Here is a 19392-nt window from a genome sequence, read left to right as displayed (position 1 = left end):
CTGGCACTCAATTCAACCGATCCAGCATGAATTATTTCAGACACGCATTGTAGTATATTACTTGAATTTATTGTATTGAGTTGGTGAAATGGTAAGGCAGACCAGCAGGATGAGTCATCACTGATGATCTTCTCTTCCAACATGAACATGAACAACCATCTTGAACACTTCCAAACACCAAACCATGATATCAAGACGCCGCCAAAACACCAGCTGCGATCCCTGCCGTCGCGTAAAACGGCGCTGCTTCTTCGCCCCCCTGGATAATGCACCAGGCGAGACCCGCTGCGTCAATTGCCAGCATCACAACCGCTCCTGCACCTTCGAGTTTGCAGCATCCAAGACAACTAAGACAACGTCCAATAGGCGAGGGACCGGGCTCGAGCGCAGCCTGCTCCACTCACCATCTAATGTTCTGCAGGCCGACGAAGGATTCGCCAGTGGCCTGACCGCAGAGCCCGCCACGCCAGACCAAGATGTCTGGGCCTCGTGGCTGGACATGGATGCTGGCCAAGATAGCCATGAGAACAATCAATCCACATTCTCGCTTGTCGATCCGTCCTTGATAGATCCTGCGAACATCACAGGGACTTCTGATGATCAATTAACCAGAACGAGAGAAAGACCTGCAGTATATATCAGCCACTCAATGGTCGGCTCCTCGCCCAACAGTCCAATATACTTGTTAAACACGAAGGTAGATGCAACCATTCTTGAGGGCCGTCTATCTTGCATTCACAATGCCATTGTGACTGGCTGTGCTTCCAGATTCGTCGACTTCGAGTGTAACCTATACGCGACAGCCTCGCGGTACCAACTAGGAGACGAACACAGTCCGCAATCAAGTGGATTGTCTACACCCGCTGGATCCGCGGAAAAGGAACTGGCTGTGCAAGTGACTCCGTCAAGAGCCGGGTTCCAAATGACTTCGCTTGGCGTTGTACGCTTCCTAGACCATTTTGGTGGTCTTTATGGGAACCGACTGTCGCAGTCTGATAAGAAGCTGTCGGCCAAGGCGTTGAAGGCAGTTTTGAGGGCCTTCTCGATGCAGTGGCTTTCTACTGAGAGTGGATCCATGGACTCATTAAATAATGCATACCATGATACCTGGTTTGAAGCGCGATCAATCCTGCAGAGTGCGCAATCTATAAAGTCCTTCAGAATTGTCTACGCCATCCTTCTCTTCGACGGAATTGCCATTCCGGGAAAGCCGAAATCGCCCCATGAATTTCTAAACACAGGGCTGGAGCATCTTCAGTATTTGCAAAGTCTTGTGAATGAGTATTGCGGCATACTTGGGCCACATTCGACATATAGTGCACTCTTGGAAGCCAGTCTTAGTGTTGTTTCCTGGGCTGGGTATATCCGCGATATCGGGGCTGCTCTTACAGGCAGCCATTCCTGCAAGCTTCCATCTGCATCCCATACAAAGGCATCGCAGGATATCCAACTGGACGCGGTCGGTGCCATCCACCAGGATCTAGACGATATCCCTGGTGTCTGTCGCAGAGCGGTCGCACAGGCATTCTATGTCTGGAGGCAGATCGTGAGAGTAAAAGAATCTCTTAATTCTGCAGTATCTCTCCCTGAAGTTGTCTCCACGATAACCGCTGTAGAAGAGTTCAACCAGACATTCCGCCCGTTCATGAATCGCTGTATAGAAAGCCTCGAGCACCTCTCAACCGGCTCAAAGGCCTCTTCTGGTATTCCTCTTCTCCGATATTTATATAACTACTAACATCTCAGTATCGATAACGTTATTCTGGGACCTCAGCGTCCTTATCCTCGCTGAATCAATCGACCCAGACCTCATATCACAAATCCAATCCTACCGTCTCGAGGCAATCTCGTCAGTCACTAAGACAGCACAGCGCCTGCTCTCTCTGGTCCCAGAGGAAGCTTTCAACCTCCAGAATGGTCTACGCGCAGACGTCCCTATCATCTCCTACCATATCACCCCGAGCCTAACCGCAACGACATTTGAGAAGGCCATCGAGGCGATGATTGATATCCACCTCACCGATGGTGAACAGGACAACTTGATCTGGAAACAGCAAATAGACACCCTCATGAAATCGTTGGCATCGCTCGATGTCACGGTCGGCGGGGAGCAGGTTACGAAGGCTGCGTTTAGCTCTTTGCTGCGGAGGCATGGCGACGTGCTGTCTGAATGCTGGACCGACACAACGTAATTAATTATAAGTATTAAGAGACTAAGTGGGTCATAGACAATGGCATTGTCACTCGTGGCAACGGCTGATATCACCAGCGATCTCATTCGGCATTTACGATGTCCATCACCGACCCCGCACAATTAAACTTCGTGAGCGTTTCAAGCTGCATCTGACAGCTGTCACCCAGGATCCTGGGACTCTGCAACCCCAGACTTCATCATGTCGCTGTCCACAACAATTATCTGTTCCCTGGTAGCCATTTGCATCTTCAGCATAACCCGCTATACCAAACTGCGCCACTTCCCCGGCCCTCGATGGACAGCCATCTCAGACTGGCCACACAGCCTGGCAATGCTCAGCGGCAACTGCCACAAGTGGTATGCCGATGTCAGCGAGAAATACGGTACTACCTATAGACCAAAGGTTTCGAACGTAGCTAAGACAGCAGGTCCCATTGCGCGCGTTGCACCCCGGATCCTCATCACCTCGTCCCCAGAGGTCTGGATGCACGTTAACACGAAGCCCGGCTATAAGCGCTCGGACTGGTATTACAATGCTGCGCGGATTGAGTACCAGCGGGATAACGTCTTTAGCCAGACGGATAATGCTAAGCACGAGGCGCGGAGGAAGCAGATGGCGCCGGGGGTATCCTTCCTACCTGCCAACGGCTTTTACAGTCTGCGACTAACTGTGCTGGCGATTGTAGTATTCAGGGCGAGAGAATCTCGACCTCGAGAAGTCCGTCGACGAACGACTCTCCGAACTCCTCCATCTCATCCGATCAAAATATCTCTCCTCAACCTGCATCGTCCCCATGGATCTCGCGAAAAAGGTGCAGTATTTCACTCTCGATGTGATCAGCTCTGTCGGTCTGGGCAAGACGTTCGGTATGCTCCAGAGCGATACCGATACGGACAACTACCTCCAGTCCAGCGAGGAGGGACTTGCTATTGGCAACACAGCGCTAGCACTGGGATTCAGCTGGATAGCCCAGGCACCGATTCTCGGGCGATTCATTGCCCCCTCGCCTAGTGATAACAATGGATTCGGCAAGATGATGGCGTCGGCATTTCGTGTCGTCGACGAGCGCGCAGCCAGTTTCTTCTCAACCAGCGCCAACAAGGAGAAATCGGATATGCTGGCTTCGTTTATGCGCCATGCGCTGTCGGGCGATGAGTTGCGCTCTGAAGCTCTGGAGCAGATTATCGCAGGTTCCGATACCACTGCTGCTGCAATCAGGGGTACGCTTCTGCATGTCATCACGAATCCACGGGTGTATGGTAAACTGCAGCGCGAGATTGATGATACTGTTGCCCGAGGGGATGCTCCTGCTTCCATTCTAAACACGTCTACTACCGGAACCGGTCTTATTACAGCCGCTCAAGCTGCCAAACTCCCATATCTGCAAGCTGTAATCCGCGAATCAACGCGTGTCCTCACCCCTGTTTCAAATATCTTTGCGCGCGATGTTCCTAAAGATGGGGATACAGTTGTCGTTGACGGCGAGAATGTATTCATCCCCGGCGGCGATGGCGTCTGTATCGGGTACTCTGCATATGCCATGCACCGCAGCGAGCAGATCTACGGTCAAGACGCACAAGCGTTCCGACCTGAGCGGTGGCTGGAGTCTTATCCAGATCCGACTAAGTATGCCCGCATGATACGAACCAACGACTTGGTGTTTGGACATGGGCATTTCCGGTGCTTGGGCAGGCCGGTGGCGCAGATTGAGCTTGGGAAGACGGTGTTTGAGGTGAGCAATCAGCCCTACGTGTATGGCTTGTTGACTGACTGGACAGCTCCTGCGCAACTTTGATATAGCGCTTATGGATCCGACGCACCCTTGGGATGTGCGGAATCATCTTGGGCTCTTTGCGATCTCGAATATGTGGGTGCACGTTATGGAGAGGGCAAACCGGGATTAATAAGATCGACAATTATATGCAATTAACATAATTTCTCGTCGCACTGGGCGACTGATCTATAATAAGTTGTATATTTTATGCCTGGGCAAATTTCGAAAGGAATACATGTCCTTTCTTCATTCAATCAGCAAAATGAAATATCTCTGCGTTAGCAACTGCTGGCTTTGTTACTTAAGATAGGGACAGTATAAGAACTTCAACATCCCCTTTAAAATTCCTGTTTAACTCCAGTTTCACTCTTCTCCTTCTCCTGCAGTCCCTCCGCATTAACAGCATCAATCCTCGCCGCATCACGAATCAAACACTGATACCCCTTAAACTTCCGAGCCGGCACCCTCGCAGCAAAAATCTCATCCAGCTCCTCCAGCGACCGGCCCTTCATCTCCGGCATGAAGAAGTAGAAGAAGACAACGCAGACCGCGTTCGAGCCGGCCCAGATGTACCCGTATTGCGCGCCCTAAGTGTGTTAGTATTAACAAACGATGCAATAGGTGGATATATATGGCCTACCCAGTCCAGATGCTCGGGATTGATAAAGTACGGCGTACAGAAATTCACCAGCCAAGCCAGCAGGTATCCCAGCGAGGTCGCAGTGCCTACCGTCCAAGCCCTAAGTCGCGAGCTCACGAGCTCCGTCGCAACGGGGTAACTTGCAGCGCCGACGCAGCCGTTGTAGAAGAACATAAAAAGCGCCGTCAGTCCAACAAGCGTCTGTCCGGTTGCTAGGGAATCAGGGTCGATGCTTGCTGCGATGGCACTTCCCAGCTGGCAGAGTCCACAGGCTACAGCTCCGATGATGAGGATTGAGCGCCGGCCGACCAGCTCGCGGATGGCGTACATGCCGATGTTCACGCCCAGGAAGCCGAAGCAGGTGTTCATGATGGAGAATTCGAACGCCTTTGTTATGCCCGTGACCGTGAAGAAGTAGGTCTGGTAGCCGATGAGGAACCACACGCCTGATGCTGTTTGGCAGCCGATCATGCCGTAGCAGAGCAGTGTTCGGCGGAGGTCGACTCCTGCACATATTAGAACTGTAAAACATGATAATTAATGTGCTGCAATGAGGATCATACCCCGGAACATATCCAACGCAGCAACATCACCTTCAGTGCGCTTCTCCTCTTCAACCCCCTTGACCATCTCCGCCCACTCGATCTCCAGCAACGACGGACCGACTTCACCCTCACGACTCGACCGTAACTGCGCATAACTCCTCCCTCTAAGCACCTCCAATGCCTTCCTGGCATCTCTTTCCTTCCCTCTATGTAACAACCACCTCGGACTCTCCGGCACAAAGAACAACGCTACAGCCAACACCGTCGGCACGGCATAAAGACAAGCCAACGGAATCCTATAGGACAGCTCATCCATCCTCTCCTTAGTCTTATTATCCACCGCCGCACCCATAATACTCCCGATATTCACCCAGTACGCGAACAGCGCGACCATCACGCCGCGCATATGCGCCGGCGAAGCCTCAGAGGTATAGATGTTGGAGAAGGTCACGAGGAACCCGTTTGCGAAGCCGAGCAGGAGACGGCCTAGGTAGAGGACGCCGGCTGAGGGGGCGGCTATTTGGATTGCGCATGCGATTGCGTTGACGAGGCATGCGAGCCAGAGGGCTTGTCGGCGGCCGAGATATGTTGCGAAGAGGCCCGCGACGAGGGAGGAGACGAACGAGCCGAGGGTTAAGAGGGAGGTTATTAGTTGTTGGACGGTGCTCTGCAATCGTCAGCTTTTGCATAATAAGGTATAGGTAGGTGGGTGCGGACGTCAATTGCGTATCCCCCCTCGGCTGAAGGGTCTGCGTAGCCGAATACTTTGAGGAAGCCGGGCATGGCTTGGAGAGAGCCGACGGCGGCGAGATCGAATCCGTACTGTAGATTCGCCATCGAGACGAGGGAGCACAGGAAGAGGCATTTCCGGTTCTGCCAGAGAGTTGTTGTGTCTATGCTGGTTTCCATATTGCGCTTGAAAACAGTCTACAGAGCCAGGTATACTCCGAAGCAGGGAACGATGCTCTTAAGTGATCCCCACATCATTGACCGGCTAGAAGAATATGCCGAGATGTCTGAATAGGGAGATCCCCCACCTCCAGGGATCTCGTTCTGCCTTCGATTGGAATGTGCACGAGTCAGGCGTGTCAATCGTGTTGTCCCCCACACGCAGGATCCCCGGGTTGGAGTAGGTATGTGGCGGTTCAGCCTCACCAGCAATGTCTTCACTCTGAGTACACTGATAATTGAATCAAGATATCCCTGGCTTGCTCTGATGCAATTGACCTAGTCAGGTCCCTTTGCGGCCTGCCTCTTGTTTCAAACACCGGGCTGCAGTACACTGATGTACACCGTACCTCTGTGATGCACCACTCCAGCCATCCTGCATCCTGCTTCCTCTTCCTCCCAATACGTGTCTAACTGTCTAGCATGTGGGGCTACTCCAAGCCCAGAGGAATAACTGGTCGATCACAGCAGACGATCCTGGCATCGTGAATCTGATGCCCGCGTCTCGTTATCCGGGGATGTGGGGATCCTATATACAGCTGATGCCCACGTTGAAGCAGTTCTCTTTTCTAAACTGACAAACATCATGCTTGCTGAACAGTTTGAACAGCTCGTTGCACTCGTTCAGGGTCAGCGTCTCCTGAGCTACCCTGGATGGAGCATAGACCTTGCAGCGGTAACCAAACCGATCTTAGCCCTGCTCGCCTTAGCCTTGATAATCGACTATGGGTATATGCTGTATCTGCATTTCCAAATGGCAAGCCCTGGCATAAAATCCATACCCACAATACATGAAATGGAATGTTAACATCAACAGCCCCCCGGCCCCCTCCCCCTCCCCCTAATCGGCAACACGCACCTCCTCCCCCCATCCAAACCCTGGCTCTACTTCGAATCCCTCGCAAAGCAATACAACACCCCAATCCTAACCTTCTGGACCGGCCGCCGCCCCACAATCTGGCTCTGCGACGCCTGGACTACCCACGCCCTCCTCGACAAACGCGCCGCCCTCTACGCCTCTCGACCGAGGATGGTCGTCTTCGCCGAACTCGGCGCCGGCCAGTCAAACCTCGTGAACATGTACTACGGCGATCGGTGGCGGCTCCACCGAAAGCTCACACACATGGGCGTGGGTTTACAGCAAGTGCGCAAGTATCGCGGGTTCCAGAACGACGAGAGCAGACTCGTTGCGTATGATTTGCTTAAACAGCCGAAAGAGTATGTAAGGCATTTCGAGCGGTACGCGACCAGTGTGGTATCCATTATTGGATTCGGCAGGAGAGTGAAGAGTTATATGGATCCGATTGTTACGGAGGTTATTGCTGTTATGCAGCGCGCTGCGGAGCTGAATGTGCCCGGGAAGGGCGCGCCGATGGTTATGGAGAGTTTTCCCAGTATGCACTTTCTTTACTTTACTTTACTTTGGATTTTAATGGTTGGGAGGTGCTGATGTGTGGATTGTAGTCCTTGCCAAATTCCCGAATTGTATCGCCCCCTGGAAACAAGGACTAGGGGGTGGTCAAGGACGGGGACGACCATTCTTCTACGCTCTGGCTGAAGAAGCAGCAAATGCAGAGAAAGACTCGAATACAGCAAAACAGAAACAAGACGAACCATGCTACGCGCAGCGCATCTTCGATGAAGCACCCAAATACAACCTCTCCAAGATGGAAATCTCCTCTCTCTCGGGAAATTTGTTTGGGGCAGGGAGCGATACATCCAGTTCGACGCTTGTGACGTTTGCGCTGGCGTGCTGTGCGTTTCCAGAGACGTTGTCTAGGGCATGGGAGGAGCTTGACCGTGTTGTTGGGCCGCATCGGAGCCCGGCGTTTGAGGACGAGGCTGAGCTTGTTTATGTCAAGGCGTTTGTGAAGGAGGTTCTTCGGTGGAGGTCTGTTGCTATCATTGGGGGCCAGCCGCATGCGCCGATTCAGGATGATGTATACAAGGTATATACCTCTGTCATTAAGTGTTCTATAAGTACTAACAGTATAGGGATACCTAATCCCAAAAGGAACATGGGTGCAAGGGAATGTTTGGGCAATCCACCACAACGAGCGTGAATTCCCTGATCCAGACCGGTTTAAGCCAGATCGGTATATGCCAGGAAGCCCAGATTCACGGCCCTTCCCCGGAGAGAAGGGATATATGACGTTTGGATGGGGACGGCGCGTGTGCAGTGGACAGGGTCTAGCGGAGCAGGGCACCTTCATCACGATAGCACGGTTACTGTGGGGGTTTAAGATTGAGAAGGCGAGGGATGAGAAGGGGAATGAGATTACGGTTGATATCTTCGATTATACGTATGTATCTGTCTACTCCGTACCAGATGAAGTGTGCTGACTGTATAGGAACGGACTTAACATGCGCCCTAATCCGTTCGAATGCAGTATTACGCCTCGCAGTGAAGAGATTCGTGCAACAATTGAGCGGGAGGGAGAGCAGGCTTTACACGATCTGGCGAGGTATGATGGCGAGTCGAAGTACCGGATGAGTACATACTATGCGCAGGAGAATTTGTAGACCAACGTATCGTTCTATTGTGCTACCTCAGGCCAGTCAGATCCATTGGAAAAGAAGTCCACCTTGTTAGCAAAGCCATCTATGCCTCTGTATTTTTCATAACTATCCCATTCCGCGAGTTGTACAGGGGCATCTAATATGTCAGTATAAGACATCCAAGTTGGAGGGAACTTACAATTGCGAGCCCATAGTCTGCGAAGTATGGCCCCCTGCTTAACACTCGCCCTGCAGCGCCCTACCAAGACCGCATACTTCTCCTCATTCCATGTCGGACTCAAGACAAAGCCACCATCAGTACAGACATAGAAATACCGCGCCACGTCTTCAAATAGCGGGGTGATCGCGTTGGCTGCACTACGAATCTTCTTCATCCAGGGCTGGCTGGGGTATAAAGCCCTTCGAATACGGCTAAGCAGGAGGAGAACATAAACTACTGTCGGCCAATTGCGCGGGTCCTGGGTATCCAGCAGTGACAACGACAGCTGGGAAATATGTGCCAATACATTCGGAAGCCGGACGTTATCAGGACAGCATTTACCGCCACTTGATTTAACCCAGTTCTCTTGTCTATCAAGTGTCACATTAGGAAGAGGCGGGCCAGGTTGCGAGTTGTCTTCGTCGTCGAAGAATTCCACCGGGCCTCCGTCTTTGAATATTTCCTCTTCTGTAAGATGGGGTTGCCCTGTCTCAAGCATGGACATCTCCTGGACAAGAAAGAGAGCGTGAATTGCAAGAGCAATCACTGTTTTCTCAGTAAACAGGTCAGTAATTTCTTCCTTGGATTTTTCTAAGTCACGTAAGATCATCTTCTGCCGACGAGATGCATTTCCCAGGATACGCTCGGTGAAGGTAGGCTTGATCCACCGGTTTAGATCAATCTCTTCGAATTGGATAAGAAAGTGATCCAATACGGCTTTGAAGGTACGCTCTTTGTCTCGGCGCTGGAGAGTAGCCAGGTCCCATTTTCGCCCCCAATGAGGTGCGTTGTTGTATTCAGCAACGATTAGAATGGACGTGGAGTCTTTTTCTCCAGGTATCCGCCATCTAAACGGGCCGACCTGGAGTAGCACTGCATGATGTTAGTCACGCATATTGTATTAGTATCTGACTAGAAAATACCCGAAAAAGCTTCATCTAAGCTGTATTCAGGGCGGGATGGCACATCAGTGATAGACCGGAGAATGTCTCGTCTGTTTGCTGGTGCTGTGAAGAGCCGATTTAGCTGTGAGCAGCACTGGGCAAGGTGGTGCGCATCTTTGATTGTTGACAGCTGCTTGAATATGAGGAATAGAATCTCATTGGGCAAGTTTAAAAAATACTGCATCATTGCGGCAGAGGGTATCGTTCGATGGAAGATGGTGGGATGGACTGATATTTGTTGACCGACTATTCAGTCATGTGACGCTATACAGGGTCTAGCAGGTTTATATATATATATATACGTTCATACAGAATGGCCTGGCTTAGGATCGTTACGCATGAAGAACAATAAAGCACCTGAAGGGACTCAAGATTCAAAGCTAATACATGGAGAAGAGTTTATATAAGTACGAACTGTAAACTCGCAGACTTGCCCTAGTTTCTTTTCCCATCCTCCATAGTCCGGCATAGAACTGCCGTGCTATAGTCAATATAAAAGTAAACATCCCACAAAGACTTGACAGGAATGGCAAGGCAAATGATATGAACAAACACGACTTCACCTATCTACTCCCCTACAGAAACAAGAATACTCAACATCAACATCCGCAACAGCCCTCGCAACATCCAGCGAAGGCTTAATTAACCTCGCCTCTTTTTCCCTCCCCAACTTCACCAAACACTCATAATACCCCGTAAGCGCCCAGACATTACCCGGATGCCGATGCGCACGCGGCAACACCCCATTCAACCCTAAATCATCACAGTAACTCTCCGCCGCCTCCTCGACAAGCCCCTGCTCCAGCAGCAGCGCCGCATACGCATGCCGCACGGGCTGCATCCACCCCCACGGCTCTGAGTAGATCAGCCTGTCTGCTCGTGATATGGCTTCGCGGAGGTGCGCAAAGGCATCCTCGTACTGACCCCTGCGGTAGCTGATCTCCCCATCGAGCATTGCGTCACCGACGGCTAGGATATCGATGCAGGAGTTTGGGAACATTTTCCTTGAAGCGGGGACGCGCTTGCACGCTGCTTGGAAGAGGTCCCGGTGTTTCTCTGCTTGTGGGATGTTTCCCAGGGCGGATGCGGCGATGCCCTTGGCGTAGTGAATTGTTGCGGTTGTTACACAGAGTAGATCCTGTTCATTGGGTAAAGGGAGGGCGAGAAGGTCCTTCCACATGCCGAATTGGACCATGACGTGTGGACGGACGGCGAAGAAGGTCTCGAGCCAGTCTGCCAGAGGCGGGGATTCGACGCGGAGGACGTCAACAGGGAGAGTAGCCTCCATACGACCGAGTGTTTCAAAAGCGGCGGTCTTTTTCCCAGCGAACATGGCGCTATAGATCAGAGAGTGGTAGTTGTGCATGCGGTAAAAAGAGTAGAAGTTCATACTACCATGCTTCGCAACGAATTTCTCGTCCGCGATGGTGGCGCTGTAGTTTGATGCTATTGCGCGCCGGTAATCGCCCACCAGCACGTCGAGATGCGAGGGCATATGCTGCAGGTGTCCTCCATCCGGTACGAGATTGCGCAGGTCGTCTGCGGCATTCAGCCCCAGTTCCGGCCAGGGGCTCATCTCAATGCAGTGGATGTACATGTGCAGGAGCCCTGGGTGGTATCGGGCATCTGGTAGGCTTAATCCGTGCTCTAGCACAGCCTTGCTTTCCCATGTCCTGGTTCCCTCGCCTGGCTTGCCGGTGTCCAGGTCCCAGAGCTGCCAGGGGGTCATGTTCATCATCGCGTCGGCGTAGAGCGTGCATGCATCCAGGTCGTCGGGGAAGCTTTCATAGAAAGGCTTCATAGCGTCTGCATAGGCTGCATCGCGGGCCTTATACCGGTCCCAGTCAACATCATGCTCACGCTCATACCGATGTTGCGTTGCCTCAATTAAGCCGCGTTCAAAGGGCGATACATTATCGACCAACTCCATCGCTCGCCGGGATGCATTGTAGGTCTTCTGCACAGACGCGACCAAGTCCTCATGGTCGAAAAGCTGCCACGCCTTGTTATAATTCGGCCCCGATGCAAAGGCTACGCCCCAGTGGGCCATCGCACAGGCGGGATCGTGCGAGACGGCTGTTTCGAAGCATTTTACCGCTTCATTGTGGTTGAAGCTGTACGCCCAAATGAGACCCCGATCGAACCAGGCCTGAGCTTCCTTGGAGCTGGTGGATATCGGCCGGCTGTAGGATCCCAGGTCGAAGTAGTCGTTGATAGAACTCATGGTGTAGACTGCACTACTCAAAGCAATTATTCTGTCATTGACTTCCTGCAGCCAGTCTACAACTATGATCTCGCCACCGAAGCAGTCAGGAATGATGACACGACGAGTGCATGGCGTGGACACAATACCATGGAACAAGCCAGGAACACGGCACAGCCATCAGTCCCCACCCTGGTCGGTCAGCGGCAATGGCGACTATGATCTAGAAAAGCTACATTCCTGCTTGTTTTTGTCCATGGTCCGTATTATCGGCAGGCAGCCTGGCTCGCAATTTGCTCTGAACATGTCTCATAGCTACTGAGCGGTACCGAATGAGATCCACGATGACCTGTGTTGGATGGTGTGTTAAAGTACTTTGCAGATCAGGATGCAGATATTGAGGCTGAGAAGGGGAAAATGAACTGTATGTGCATGGGCTTTCTATAGATCGAGTGTATACTTCTTCTTTATATTGATTCTTTCCCAGCCTAGAACCAGTCCAAGCAACCATATACGTCTATATTACCGAGCACTGATCTTCCTTTACGACACCAAACTCATAAACCAGTCCTGCCATCGAGGTTCAGGAAGCAGGGTATCAGCTGGAATGCGCAGTTCAAGCTGTGCGCGCCGGATCTCGCGTCTGAAAGCGACGAGCTGCGCACGATCAAAGTGGACTTCTGTTACACCATTAGAGGTATCTGCAGAAAGGCAATTACCCTTGAGTGTCCAGCTAATCTTCTCGCTAATGGCTCTCTCTAACCACACCTTATACAAAGGACCCCAGTATTTTGCGGACATCTTGGAGACAATCTGGGGATATTTCATTGTTAAGGTCGCAACCTGCATTTTCGATCCAGAATCCTTCGAATTCAGGATCGGGAGGATCTCTTCCAGTATCGCCGGTGGTAGATTCGCTTGGTTAGATAGAGTATAAAGCGCGGATTGCGAAGTGTCCTTCTTCGCCTCCGCAAGCAGGGCTTTGATGACTTGTGGTGGCAGATCAGTCTCCCTGCGCAGTGCGTCGGTTGCATTACTCTTTATACTAGTGCTGCATTCACTCTCCAGTAACCTGAAGAGCTGGTCTTTAATTTCCGCCGGCAGCACAGACTGATTGGAAAGGATCGAAGCCGAGTAGTTTGAGCGGATTTTGTTGTCACCTGCTATCATAATCTGAAGCAGGCCATTAACGGTTTGTGGGGATAGTTGGGCCTGTTTACGAAAGGCGTGCGCTGTATCCATGACCATCTCGGCGCCAGCTTCTCGGAAGATTCGAAGTATGCTGTCCTGGTGATCTGGTGGCATGGGAGGCGGTTGTACCTCGTCCGCATATAATCGCAGGATAGAATAATCATGCAGGAGGGTGTGCACCGGCGCAGTTAGGCCTGGCGGCTGCTGAGAGAGGACTCTCGCGATTGTAGGCTGTATGAAGCCGCGCCCGTCCTGCAGCAGCGCGATAAGTACTTCCACGATGTCTGGTGGTAAAGACTTCTGCTCTTCCAAGGCGCTGAGCGCACGCTTAACAGTGCTGGATACCGCGGGAAACTCGGCCTTTTTCAGCACCGGGACGAGGAGGCTGAATGCTGATGCAGTAATTTGCTGGTGTCGACTGAGCGAAGCAACAGCGTTGACCTTTACTGTGTCGTCCTTGTCTTGTAGAAGCTTTTCAAGCCCATCGCGAGCGTCTGATGGGATATGATCCTGACGTCCCCAGACCTCTGCCGCAGCAGCCCGCACACTGCTATCCTCGTCGCTGAATAGTGGAATCAAGGCTTCGATAAGGGCGGATTCAAGGGGTTTTGGTTGAAGAATCTCAGCTACCACACCACCTCTCACCTCGCTGTCAGGGTCTTGCAACAGAAGCAACAGTGCGTCCAGCCCGTCTGGTGGTAGAATGGACTGACGGGCTAATGCCCTCCCTGCTGCAAGCCTGACACGCCAATCGTCGGATTTCTGATACAGAGGGAGACGTTCAACGATGTGCGGAAAGTTAGCAACCTGCTCCACCATTTTATCGACAAATATTGAAAGACAATGAGGCACCTTGAGTGGAAACACGATTTCCATAGCTTCCGGCGGCCAGCGTGTCTGGCGTGCAAACACATTGATAGCAAGGTGCTGCAGGTTCTCATCATCCTCCTTCAGAAGGGCCAGTATCCTCTCGAGAGCAACCGGTGATAGACTCGTTCGAAGGGAAAAGGCAGACATAACACTCCTATCGACATCGGGCGAGTGTCTCTGTAACAGCTCAAGCGGAAGATGTTCCGGACATTCCTTGTCGCCCAACAGTCCCGACATCCTGCCCATTTGTGCTTCGAACAGCAGCCAGGACAGCAACTGATCCTCAATCCTAACGCGAATCCCATTGTTGAGCACTCTGGGGACCACCTCTCTGAGACAATGGGTTAACAGCCGTTGATGGACGGGGCCCAATATGTCGCGAGGCTCAGAGTCCAGCTGGTCAAAGTAATGCTTGACCGGATCCTCGCTCCAGTGCTTCTGTGGGGGATAATCCTGGAGAAGGCCTGTGGTGAACCGCCACATAATGTCATACCGGGCGTTGTATTTATGGATCTGGAGAAATTCTTGGGGCTGCGTATGAGAAATGCTAGGAGCCCTTTCGCTGAGATTTATACATTCCAATTCTGTCTTCTCCATCCAGTGGCGAACAAGGTACCGGGCAGCAAAGAATTCTTGAAAGGTGAGATGCAGGAAGTGATATGTCTGATCCGAGTCAAGGGCTGAGGTGTCTGATGTATTGAGAAAGGACACTGTTCTAAGAATTGACTCTGGTAGGTCTGGTATCAGTATTCCTTGCTGGAGGAGAGCATCATACAGCCGCTGTCTATCATCTGCGCTGAACTCAACCAGCCCGTTATGCATCCCAGTAAACGCCAGCAGCTCTACAAGTCTCAGTTCTTGTTGAATCATGCCTTCTATCTTGACCATGCTGAAGCCCCGTATCGTGTCTTCCGTAAGGTTCTTGGAAGGAACCAATTGCTGTAATAGGGACAAATCCTTTTGCCAGAGCTTTAAGGTGATTGCTTCATAGAGCACGGTCATTGTCTTTGGACTGTCTCGGGACATAAAATTGCGATCCCAACTATAGCAAACTGCGTCCAACTGCACTGGGATGCGGACGAGGTGTTGGATAATTTCATTGCTGGTCACAAAAGCCAGTATATCGTCGGATCTCTGGAGGTCGCCCTTTGCAGCCATCTTGATATACGCCTCAACCTGGTCCTCGGTGAAACCGACTGTCTCCAGCTGCATGTCGAACGAGTCCAGGTCGCTATTTCCCAAGCCGTACGGCCTGGAAGTGAGGATGACCCGTGGATGTTCCAGGAGCCGTATAAGGAGATTATGCATTGGGGTTTCAGGTTCCCACGCCTGCGATACCTCGTCCAGTCCATCCAGAATCAATAGAATTCTGTCCCTTTGAGTGCTGTCCATGGCGTTTTTAAGCTCAGCTGCGAGGTCGCGGCCATCTGAACGATCCAAAAAATACAAGTCGTAGAAAGCGTTTTCTAAAGTGCCATTCTGTTGGGAGCTGCGCTTGAGCCTTCGTAGTGGTATCCAAAGTATCAAGTCGAATAGGTCCCTCCATAAGCCGTCGTTGATATGGTCGTGCATGATCTTTTTACATAATGTTGACTTTCCCACTCCAGCTCGGCCATGAATCAGAACTCTCTTGGCTGCCGTGAACAGAGTAGGGATTGATACGTGCTCTCCTTCCTTTACTGTGTCGACCTTGAGGCGCGACCATAGGGGGAGATTCAATGCTTTCGGACGGGAAGAGCGGTCTTCTTTGATCAGGACCATGTTTATATAGCATCGGTCCATTGGTAATAGTTCTCCAGAGATGCGCTGTACCTGCAGGCGTCGAGCTGCGGTGTAATAGGATCGCAAGGCAAGAGACAAGTCAGACGTCTGGGGCTTCATTGATATACCTTGACTGGTCAGTATGGGAGGTATATGCGAGTTATCAACTTACGTTGTTGAGGCGCAACAGCCCAGCGCTGAAGAAGCGCTTTGGAGGCAGATGCAGCCGCTGCAGCTGCATATGGCTGCCATATCTTGTTCTTATGGCTGTCGGCGTAGTCACATACTCCTTTGATAATGATGCAGGGTCCATTATCCCAAACACCAGCGCCCTCCATCTCGAATGCAATAACACCCTCGGCAGATGCTAGCTTGTCGCGGTGCTCTCCACACTTCAAGACCGTGTCACCAGAGGCGTACTTTCCAATGTGAATGGATGAATGCGCACTTCCAGCGAGTCGATCCCGGTGGATGACACTCCCTGCACAGCCGAGGGTTATACAGTCCGACTTTGACGCTTGATCGCATATGGGGTCCTTGTTGGACTGGCAAGAGAGGCAGATACAACCTTCCTTCGGGCTGTAGTGCTTATGTCTATACGACGGTTCGAAAAGAACATCCTGGTCGTTGCTTGGTCTCTGCCACTGAGTCTGCTTCATCTTCAACGATTGAATATACTGGCCCGTCTGCTCTCGTAGTTCGTCCCGCGCAGCCTGGCCCTTCAAGGCCGCGAGAAACGATCTGATCTTAGGGCTCGGTCTTCCTAAAGCCTCCGTGGAATCAATCTTGCGCCGAAAGCCGTCTGGATTCTGTCTCCCAAAGTCATACTCAACGATGCCATTGCTGATAATCACATCGCCGAGGATAATCTCCTCCTTGGAAGGAAAAGGAACTCCCCCACAGACACCAACCAGCAACGAAAGCTGAATCTGTCTGTAGCTCATACGAAGATTCGCAGCAGCAGACGCGGCACTCCCCTTCCCCATCCCGGGGAGGTAGCAAAGCACGACATTATGCGGCCCGATTCTCCCTGTGATGTAGGTATTGCTGTCTTCAGGCTCTGTCCCATAGATGCTACCGAATTTATCGTACGTCTCGTCGAAGAGCGCTTCGACGGGGTCGGCTTCGAGGGTCAGCGCGCAGATAATCGCGATCTCGAATCCGTCGCGGTTTGCTGGCCGCATCTTAAAGGTGGTTTTGTCATGGGGTTGTATCTATGATCTAGAGCGTACCATTTGCAAAATCTCAATAATCCAGCAGTAACGACATTGCGCGGGTGCTGGGTTTTAATCGGCTCTCGCCGATCACAGTTGAATGAGGGGCAGGCTCAGCCTCGCAGTCATATCAGCTCAGCCTTTCGTGTCGTACCAAGCTGCAGCCTCCACCAACAGGACGCTCCACTAAGCGCCTGCGTCTTGTGGACTGACCGAGCCAGGAGTAACAGAGAGGCTGCGGGTATAACCCATGTAGTTGGATCTGGAGAGTGCTCTATTGGTATAATATAATCATAATTCATATGGTATACATGAACCATCCAAGAAAACAAAACAACAAGCACAAAAAGCACGCTCCGCTTTTAAACCCACTACGCCAATATACAGTATAATCATCGAAACCTTCCAATCTCCCTCGCAACACTCATCATCCCCCCAGGCCACCACTCCTCCTCCCCCCTCCCACCTGCACTCCCAGAAGGAAACCACTTTCGCACAAAGTCATCCCCGTACCGATTCACCATTCCGTTCAGAGTAATATCAGGCAGATTCCCAATCCACCAGCTCTCCTCACTGACCAAAAACATCAGCACAGACCAGTGCGCGTAGATATCCAGCGCAAGTGCTTGTTCGATGCTTAGCTCTGATCCAAGCCCTAAAACCAAACTTGGGTCGAGAGATGGATCAGTAGGTGGATCGACGGCCGGACTCTGCTGCGGACTTGGCCCTTGCAGGCGTTTATCTAGGAGCGGCAGGACGAGGTCTAGATATGCCTGTGGGGTTTCGATGAAGAAGCTCAAGAACGGCCGGGTCATGTGTTCTGTTGGGGAAGGCGTTGAAGGGCGTGCTGTAAAGGCGTGCAGCCAGCGGGGGACTTGGGGGAGGGTTGGGATTGTTGTCATTGACGGTGGGAGAGCCGGAGCGGTTGAGCCTGGGGATGGGAAGACGGCTGAGCGGAGGGTTTCGAGGACAGTGAATGCTTCGGAGCAGGCGGAGAGGGATGGATTGGGTGTGGAGGAGTAGAAGATGGCTGAGTTGATGCGGTCTTGGAGTTTTGAGAAGGCTCGTTGGCTGGTGGAGGAGATGACTTGGAACATGGGGTGGCTGTGGGATGGAGGAGGCTTTGATGGTGGTGTTGGTATCTCGTCCATGGAGTCGATTTCTTCAGTGTTGATGGACTGGGGGGTTGTGATAGGAGAGGTATCCGCTTCTAATTCACGTATTGTTGCTCTTATAACCTGAGATATTATTATAACATCTCTAGGCGTAGTGGATAGAAGTTTTGGCGAAGAATGGCCATCCGTCCTACTAGAGACCCAGTGGCTGATCTGCTGGCTACAAGTCACAAAAGGGACCAGCAACGGAGGAGCTGCCAGTAGAGGCTCTGCATTAGATGCACTCGGCCTAGAGATCAACTCTCGCAACCGCTCACTGGCGAGATTGTAGTGTCGATATCCCGTCATCAAGACGTAGCTGACCGTCCCGACATCAGGGGGAAACTCTAGGTTGATCATGTCGTAGCACATACAGGCCGCAGAGACAGCCAGGATAGAGTGGAAGACGGTTTTACTGCGCAACGCAAGAGTAGGCAGACATATCTGCAGGGCATGGAGATCCCGCGGGTTGTCTGTCAACGTGCGGCTCGTATGCTGCAGATAGTGGTGATACAATCCCGTGTCTGACGTGTCGTAGCTGAAGTGCTGGCTAGGCTCGACATGAGGCAGCGGTGACAGCCGCTGCTCTTGCGACGGGGACGGCGATGACGATATGAATCGCGGACTGGGAGTTGGGAGAGACAAGGCACGATCATCGCGCGCTTCAGGGGCCTCTCCCTGGGGCTGCGATGTGGGCGACGTTGGTGGATAGATGCATTTCTGCATCGTCAAGACACATCGCGAGCACGAGGGCTTCATTTCATCGCACTGGCTGGTTAGCATTATATTATCCGATATATAGAAGGAGAATACCTTGATTCTCCGCCGTTTACACTCAAGACAGCCATTGCGCGACTTGCGATGGCGGCGGCGGGGTCTGAACTTGGACTGGGCTTCTGGCAACATTGTGCTGGTGCTTGACTGTTGCTTGACTGTGGATGAGATGGACGTCAGGCCTTTAAGATCCGAGTCCAGGCTCAGCCCTGTGCTCAGCCGCGGTCAGCCAAGGAGCACAATTTGGAATACTGTCATCGAGTCCGTGGAACGGAGCCAATTGGACCCTGGTTTGTGTGTATACCAGAGGGATGTGGAATTAGGGCACAGCCTCAACGCCCGATCAGCCTGACAAATTAAATAGGCACTTAACGTCAGATGTAACATTAAATAGGTTCATGCATGAGCTGAAGAACTATTCCAGAATACTCCACGAGTCACTCTATTATAACTCATGCAA

At 51.9% G+C, this 19392-nt stretch overlaps 7 protein-coding genes across 7 annotated transcripts; 3 read left to right on the top strand and 4 right to left on the bottom strand.

Annotated features, from left to right (window-relative positions):
- Positions 1-28: 28 nt before the first annotated feature.
- On the top strand, positions 29-2577 carry ASPVEDRAFT_154935 (Zn(II)2Cys6 transcription factor domain-containing protein). The gene is made up of 3 exons (XM_040808430.1): positions 29-1703; positions 1747-2217; positions 2261-2577. The coding sequence occupies exons 1-2, from the start codon at positions 185-187 to the stop codon at positions 2190-2192; spliced, it is 1965 nt and encodes a 654-aa protein (XP_040672775.1). The 5' UTR covers positions 29-184; the 3' UTR covers positions 2193-2217; positions 2261-2577.
- ASPVEDRAFT_46392 (cytochrome P450) lies at positions 2232-4305 on the top strand. The gene is made up of 4 exons (XM_040813540.1): positions 2232-2577; positions 2623-2819; positions 2881-3927; positions 3974-4305. Exons 1-4 carry the CDS (start codon positions 2394-2396, stop codon positions 4097-4099), a joined length of 1554 nt encoding a protein of 517 aa, XP_040672774.1. The 5' UTR covers positions 2232-2393; the 3' UTR covers positions 4100-4305.
- Positions 4306-4307: 2 nt separating this feature from the next.
- ASPVEDRAFT_876447 (uncharacterized protein) lies at positions 4308-6353 on the bottom strand (the record flags this gene model as incomplete). The annotated part of the gene is made up of 4 exons (XM_040818115.1): positions 5872-6353; positions 5173-5821; positions 4610-5130; positions 4308-4556 (listed from the first exon to the last, which is right to left on the bottom strand). The coding sequence occupies exons 1-4, from the start codon at positions 6061-6063 to the stop codon at positions 4308-4310; spliced, it is 1611 nt and encodes a 536-aa protein (XP_040672773.1). The 5' UTR covers positions 6064-6353.
- Positions 6354-6688: 335 nt separating this feature from the next.
- ASPVEDRAFT_876441 (cytochrome P450) lies at positions 6689-8625 on the top strand (the record flags this gene model as incomplete). The annotated part of the gene is made up of 5 exons (XM_040818114.1): positions 6689-6859; positions 6920-7496; positions 7567-8051; positions 8098-8405; positions 8454-8625. 5 exons carry the CDS (start codon positions 6689-6691, stop codon positions 8623-8625), a joined length of 1713 nt encoding a protein of 570 aa, XP_040672772.1.
- Positions 8626-8636: 11 nt separating this feature from the next.
- ASPVEDRAFT_154933 (uncharacterized protein) lies at positions 8637-12001 on the bottom strand (the record flags this gene model as incomplete). Its single annotated transcript, XM_040808429.1, has 3 exons — positions 10345-12001; positions 8801-9694; positions 8637-8758 (listed from the first exon to the last, which is right to left on the bottom strand). The coding sequence occupies exons 1-3, from the start codon at positions 11987-11989 to the stop codon at positions 8640-8642; spliced, it is 2658 nt and encodes an 885-aa protein (XP_040672771.1). The 5' UTR covers positions 11990-12001.
- A 510-nt stretch (positions 12002-12511) lies between these two features.
- ASPVEDRAFT_88271 (uncharacterized protein) lies at positions 12512-16974 on the bottom strand (the record flags this gene model as incomplete). Its single annotated transcript, XM_040818270.1, has 2 exons — positions 12512-15918; positions 15963-16974. 2 exons carry the CDS (start codon positions 16972-16974, stop codon positions 12512-12514), a joined length of 4419 nt encoding a protein of 1472 aa, XP_040672770.1.
- A 306-nt stretch (positions 16975-17280) lies between these two features.
- On the bottom strand, positions 17281-19251 carry ASPVEDRAFT_201474 (Zn(II)2Cys6 transcription factor). Its single transcript, XM_040809344.1, has 2 exons — positions 18972-19251; positions 17281-18926 (listed from the first exon to the last, which is right to left on the bottom strand). The coding sequence occupies exons 1-2, from the start codon at positions 19062-19064 to the stop codon at positions 17397-17399; spliced, it is 1623 nt and encodes a 540-aa protein (XP_040672769.1). The 5' UTR covers positions 19065-19251; the 3' UTR covers positions 17281-17396.
- Positions 19252-19392: the final 141 nt, after the last annotated feature.

This window comes from Aspergillus versicolor (assembly GCF_001890125.1).
Source record: "Aspergillus versicolor CBS 583.65 unplaced genomic scaffold ASPVEscaffold_12, whole genome shotgun sequence".
Taxonomy (NCBI): Eukaryota; Fungi; Ascomycota; class Eurotiomycetes; order Eurotiales; family Aspergillaceae; genus Aspergillus; species Aspergillus versicolor.
This window is presented reverse-complemented; position numbering and strand designations above follow the sequence as displayed.

Bases quoted from the DNA above. Each gene is read 5' to 3' on its own strand.
- ASPVEDRAFT_154935 (XM_040808430.1), top strand. From the start codon at position 185: ATGATATCAAGACGCCGCCAAAACACCAGCTGCGATCCCTGCCGTCGC. The intron at 1,704-1,746 runs GTATTCCTCTTC...CTAACATCTCAG, and splicing joins CGGCTCAAAGGCCTCTTCTG to TATCGATAACGTTATTCTGG.
- ASPVEDRAFT_46392 (XM_040813540.1), top strand. From the start codon at position 2,394: ATGTCGCTGTCCACAACAATTATCTGTTCCCTGGTAGCCATTTGCATC. The intron at 2,578-2,622 runs GTACTACCTATA...CTAAGACAGCAG, and splicing joins CGATGTCAGCGAGAAATACG to GTCCCATTGCGCGCGTTGCA. The intron at 2,820-2,880 runs GTATCCTTCCTA...TGGCGATTGTAG, and splicing joins GGAAGCAGATGGCGCCGGGG to TATTCAGGGCGAGAGAATCT.
- ASPVEDRAFT_201474 (XM_040809344.1), bottom strand. From the start codon at position 19,064: ATGTTGCCAGAAGCCCAGTCCAAGTTCAGACCCCGCCGCCGCCATCGC. The intron at 18,927-18,971 runs GTATTCTCCTTC...CTAACCAGCCAG, and splicing joins GTAAACGGCGGAGAATCAAG to TGCGATGAAATGAAGCCCTC.